The sequence below is a fragment of the Pseudomyrmex gracilis genome, unplaced genomic scaffold (assembly GCF_002006095.1).
Source record: "Pseudomyrmex gracilis isolate BER0280 unplaced genomic scaffold, ASM200609v1 scaffold_115, whole genome shotgun sequence".
Taxonomy (NCBI): domain Eukaryota; kingdom Metazoa; phylum Arthropoda; class Insecta; order Hymenoptera; family Formicidae; genus Pseudomyrmex; species Pseudomyrmex gracilis.
In genome coordinates, this window is record NW_018020699.1 from 126,018 (window position 1) to 131,593 (window position 5,576).

Genomic DNA, 5,576 nt, shown 5'->3' on the forward strand with positions numbered 1-5,576 from the left:
CTCCCGATTTTGCAATTTTGTTTTGTTCATGTAAGTGCTTAATTACAAAGTTTTTTCGTAATATTGGCATTATTATAAACATTGATAGAATAATAGATAAAAACCAAAACTCTTACTGGTCTTGATAATTTTAAAAGTTGATCACCCTTACATGTATATAAATTAATATTAAGATTATTTTAATTTTTTTTTTAAACTCTCTTTCCACAGTTTGAAGTTTTATAGAAAGATGTGTTAAATATTTTTATCCAAGTATTTTATTTACATAAGTGTTATTGTTTGTAATTTTTATATAAAACAAAAACGCCAGATAAGACGATAAACTAAATGGGGGGGGGGGGGGGCAGAGAAGATAAAAGAACCACCGATACGCTTTTTTAAATATTAAAAATAAAACAAATGTATCTCTTCTATTCTACAGTTTTTACAACGTGAATATACTTTATACGTGTGTCGAGTACAGAGTATATTAGATATCTGTGATGGAGAAAAACTGCGTCGACAGAACACATTGCGGAAAGTTTAACCACCGATAGAACAGGATTGTCGAAACGCAGTCAGAACTGAACGTTGATCGAGAGAGACTAATACCGAATAGAGGGTGCAATCGTATGTGACAGCCTCAACATTGAGGCTAGCCGCAAAATCCGTGTGTGTGCCGTACACATACACACACGAGTGGTTCTTCTACACACACATAGATAATAGATTACGCGTAGTCCTTATATTTATTACCGAATTGCAATAATTATGGTGATACAAAGAAAAATTTTCCTGATTCTTCCGTTTTAAAAGATCTATTTGTTATCTTATTTTAAGATACATCTCACCGCACATGCGCACGTGTATACTGCAATTTTGTTAATTCAAAGTAATATTAAATATCACTAAAATATATTGAAACATGTCGATATGTCAATAAATCTGCCAATATTATAAAAAAAAAAAAAATAAAACGTCTCATAAGACGTCGATGCAACGAGATAGAAGACATAAATTATTTTCCTCGCCAATGCAACTTTGAACGCTATATATTTTATCCGGAATCCATCCTCGGGACTATCATCTTGGACTTTAATTTACCCGAGGTAAGGTAGTTTCCACGATTTTTTGGTCGCGGACGACGTCGCATCCTCAGTGAGTTGTTCATATAACTCGGTCGGTCGCTTCAAAAATCAGGAGACACCCTGGTAAACACGTCCCACCCCGCACTCACGCGTTTCTTGTACACTGTAACATTCTCTCACTCTCTCTCTCTCTCTCTCTCTCTCTCTCTCTCTCTCTCTGTATCTCTTTCTCTTGCTCCTTTCCTCTCGCTCCTATGTCCCACCAAATCGTCGATGTGGATACTCCCACTCTGGCTCTCAACTCTGGGAAGTCACACGCACACACCGGCAAATAACGCCCACGCGGCCCGCGCGGTAGGCGTGGCCATCTTGTCATTTGTCTCCTCTACTTTCCCCGAGGCGTTAGGGGATCCCCAGGATGGCGCTCTGTTCCTAGCTTGACGTATGTACTGCCGCTACAACCCCCGTTTTCGTATCGCGCTCTTCGTTTTCCGCGCGCAACCCGCGTTCTCCTCCATTGAGTGCTTTAGAGTCGCACATCCCTCCTCTCACACCCATCTCCGCTCTTTATGCCACCGATAGCCACTCTCTCTCTCTCTCTCTCTCTCTCCGTCCTTTTTCCGTTTTCCTTCCGGTGTGTGTTCTCCCTTTATATTCGCCTTTTCCTCTTCTGCATACTCTCGCGTTCGTCATTTCCCTCGAGTTGTTTCGCGTTGCTTGACAACTTCTTGATGCCAGTCACGACGTTCTTCCCGGTGACGATTTTGCGCGGCCTACTTTGTCTCCGAACCCCCTTGAACCTTGCTATCGGATTTAGAATTTGTCAACTCTTCAAAGTTTTTCGAAAGAAAATTTAGTATATGTTGCGTACTCGGTTATTATTGCAATATGTGATCGCTGATTACATAAGAAATAACAATTTGATTTAATTATAGAGATGTATAAATTTTGTCTGGATTTGATAAATTTTTTAATTTTTAAATATATTAAATAAAAAACAAGTTTTGTCCGTTGCATTCAGAACTATTTTCAATATATTTGTGTTATTCGATATGGTACATTCCGAGATCGTTGTGTTCTCCATGAATTTTAAAAATCAAAAATATAAAAAAATTATTGAGGAAAAAAGAGAGAGAAAAAAAAAGAAAACTGCAACACATAATAAATTCTCACAACTCGGAGATCAATTCATTCACCGTACACGAATGCGAACCATGTCGCTCGGCAGTAACTCAAGCAGCTGGAAATTTGCCTTTCCTCAAGATTTGCATTTTCTTGCGCAAGCGTGCACGCGTATACATATATCGTAAACTGGGGGAGCATAGACGTGCGCTCGATGAGGCACACCTCTCTTGAATCGAATAGAGAACGCCCCAATACATGACACTTCAGATGTCGGAACGCAAACTGATATTTGTCCCGACTGATAAGTCGAACGATAACTGAGCGTAACACTAACTGGTTGATTACAAACACACAACTATAACATTTGATACAAATGATAAAAAAACATAGTTGTAAAGTTATCGGCTTGCGATAGCGCGCGATTGTATCAAGACCACATTTGTAATTGTATAGGAAATCAATAAACTCTGATTATTGGAACAGTTATTTATAGAATGTTGATTTCTGATTTCTATATTAGATTTCTATGTTACCTTTTTCTTTTCCACTGTAAACCGCGCGGATAATAGCAGATGCGACTTTCTGATGGAAATAGGAGCGCGCAACGATAGATCCAGTTTTGTTCGCGCGTGTGCGAGAATTTTTAAGTAAACAAAAAATGGGGATGTAACAGCGCGTTTTGTGGCAAAGGCGAAGGGTAATCTCTCTGAGACACACTGCTTTGTCGGCGTGAATCGCGATCTTACGTATGGTCAAGGCGATAGCGGGAGGTAGATCGGGAGAAACAACAAACGATAATCGCGCGCGTCCGTAGTACGGCAAGATCCGCAAAAGATCGCCGTCGTTGTTTCGAGAGAGAGAGAGAGAGAGAGAAAGGAAGAGAGAAAACACACCACGTGTGCGTGTGCGTTTTCGGCCGAAGAGAGGCGAGCACGCCGCCGCCGCCACTATCGGCGCCACCGAAGGGTGGGGCGAATCCACGGTCACAAAGGTGGGGGGTTGGAATCCGAGAGTAGGGAGATGGACCCCCGGAAGGGGTGACACGGTGCACATCGCTGATGTAACCGGAGTGACCACGCTTGCGAAAAGATACGTAAAAGATCGCAGCGGGAGTGAAAAATACACGCGAGATGACCGAGAAAATAAAGAAGAGGTTCGAAAAAAAAAGACAATGAACATGCGACCACGAGGGTTGGTTAGGACCGAATTTTAGATACAAGGCGGACGAAGAATATCCTACGCGTTATTCCGGAAGAAAAGATGCTGTGGCAAAGACGTTGAGGAGATACACTGAAGAGAACGCAGAAGAGGAACAAGATGACGGCGTCAAGAGATCCGCGAGGTAACTCGTTCTACGTGGACGAAGGATGCGTATGTACATGTGGAGCAGGAGAAACAAATCGCGCGGCGCAACGATGTTGAAATAGACGGGGGATCGAAGTTGCGACGATCTCCGAGGGAGGAAAGACGCGAGCGCGCGCGGGCACAAGCGTGAGAGATCGTGCCAAGGGGAGCGAGCGAGCGAGCGAGCGAGGTGCGCGCGACAGAACAAGCGATTCCGACTCTCGCGAGTACGTAGCAAAATACACGCTGGTGGGGAGTCCGGCTCCGGGTGTAGAGGCGAAGATCCGCATGGAGGGGAGTAAGTGCGAACGAGAGTCGGAGGGAGAGGCGCAGTCAGACAGTCAGGCAACCAGGCAGCCAGGCAGGCAAGCTACCAGGCAGCCAGTGCACCAGCCAAGACCACTAGATCCGCTCGGCTTACCGACTTAGAGACTTAAGCCGGCAGGCAGTCCGAAAGGCTCAACTGGCTAAGCCTGGCGGACCCACCTACCAGCCGACTTACGCGGCGCCGGTAGCCACTACGTCGCGCGTTCCATCCACCGGCGGGAAAATCGGAATACACCGCTGCGACCGGCGGCACCGCCGCCGCCTTCTTATAATTTTCCTCTATCGCCGTGTCCCGCTCCGCGCTTCTCCATACGTCAAGGGCGAAGGTGCGAGTAGTGACAAGTGCCGCGCGGTCATCATCATCATCATCATCGTCGTCATCATCATCGTCGTCATCATCGTCACGCGCTCGTGCGGTGACGGAAAACGTCGGCGTTCGTCTGCGGCGAACAACAATCACGAGGAGAAGATCCAGTCGCCTTCGTGCCACGCGCCGGAGTGAAGCCTCAGGACCCGGAAGTAGTGATAACATATATAGGTGCCGTGTTTCCGTCCGTCGCTCGCGTCAAGTTGCTCGATCACTTTGACAAGTGATGGAAAATGATTGTTGTTTCACTTGGTGAACGTCCTGCTTGCATATATAAGAGTGAGTTGGCGATCACAGTTGTGATCGGCTTAGTGTGAAGAATTGTTGCACACGTCAGATTTCAATCACGTCTTTTTGTGTTTTTAATTTATCCGCACAGTGCTCCGAATCGCGGAACAATCCTCTACTCCGATCAAATCTTTTAAGCAAAAAACTTGCGCGCGAAATACAAAAAAAAAAACGTGAAAATCAAAGGAAAACGAGAGACGTAAGATACAAACAAAGACACAAGAGTTTTCATCAAAGTGGAAACTTTGTTACTTGTCACCTATGAGATGGAATGATAGTGATGATAGTTTAACCTACTTCTCTCTCTCAGCAGCGCGCGGAAAAGTTGATTAAAACTGCGTGTTTCTTACGTAACGCGCGGGCGACGTGTTGCCGATGATTTATCAGTTTCCCGCGGGTAACAACTTTATATCATCTATCACGAGTGAATTTCACGCGTTTGCTTTCGAATATTCTTACACGGAATCTCGTCGGATTCTCCGACGGCGCGTACGTTTACCTCTTAATCAACTTGATTAGAGAATGCGGTACGAGGATTTCTGAATAAGTTGGAAAGCAAATCGCAAACGTGATCTTACAGAGAGAGATTTATATATATATATATATATATGACGAAAGAATGTGTGAATAAAATTCTTTTATTATTAATCGCCATCGAAGATTCACAGCCGACGGAAGACTGAGAGAATCTCTGATACGTACGAAAACTCTCCGTAAAACAACGTGATATTCTTTACAAAATAAAACAACAAACGTTGCCTGTGATCGGACAACGTTTTTAAAAAAAAAAAAAACCAACACCCAGTGATCGGACAGATTTTTTCTGCGACGCACAATCCGCGAGACGCAGAAGAGACGCTTGCATGTCTCCGTAAAAAAAAGAATCGACGGCCGAACTAATTCGCGCTGTTTCGTGGCCTCTCGCGGGGCCAGATTGATCGTGTCACCGAGTAGTAAGGAACAGTCAACACGACGTTAACCTTCTACAGTATGGAGCGGGGCGGCGGGGCCGGGGGGAGCCTCGAACTCGCCGGAGGCGGTGGCGGCGGCGGCGGCGG

The 5,576-nt window shown here is 44.8% G+C and overlaps 1 protein-coding gene across 1 annotated transcript in view; it reads left to right on the plus strand.

The window, feature by feature from the left end:
- Positions 1 to 3,509: 3,509 nt before the first annotated feature.
- Positions 3,510 to 5,576, plus strand: part of LOC109856343 (pituitary homeobox x) — a 31,279-nt gene continuing 29,212 nt past the window's right edge. The window contains exon 1 of the mRNA XM_020431486.1: positions 3,510 to 3,534. Coding sequence (XP_020287075.1) covers positions 3,510 to 3,534 — 25 coding nt within the window. The remainder of the gene's footprint in view (positions 3,535 to 5,576) is intronic.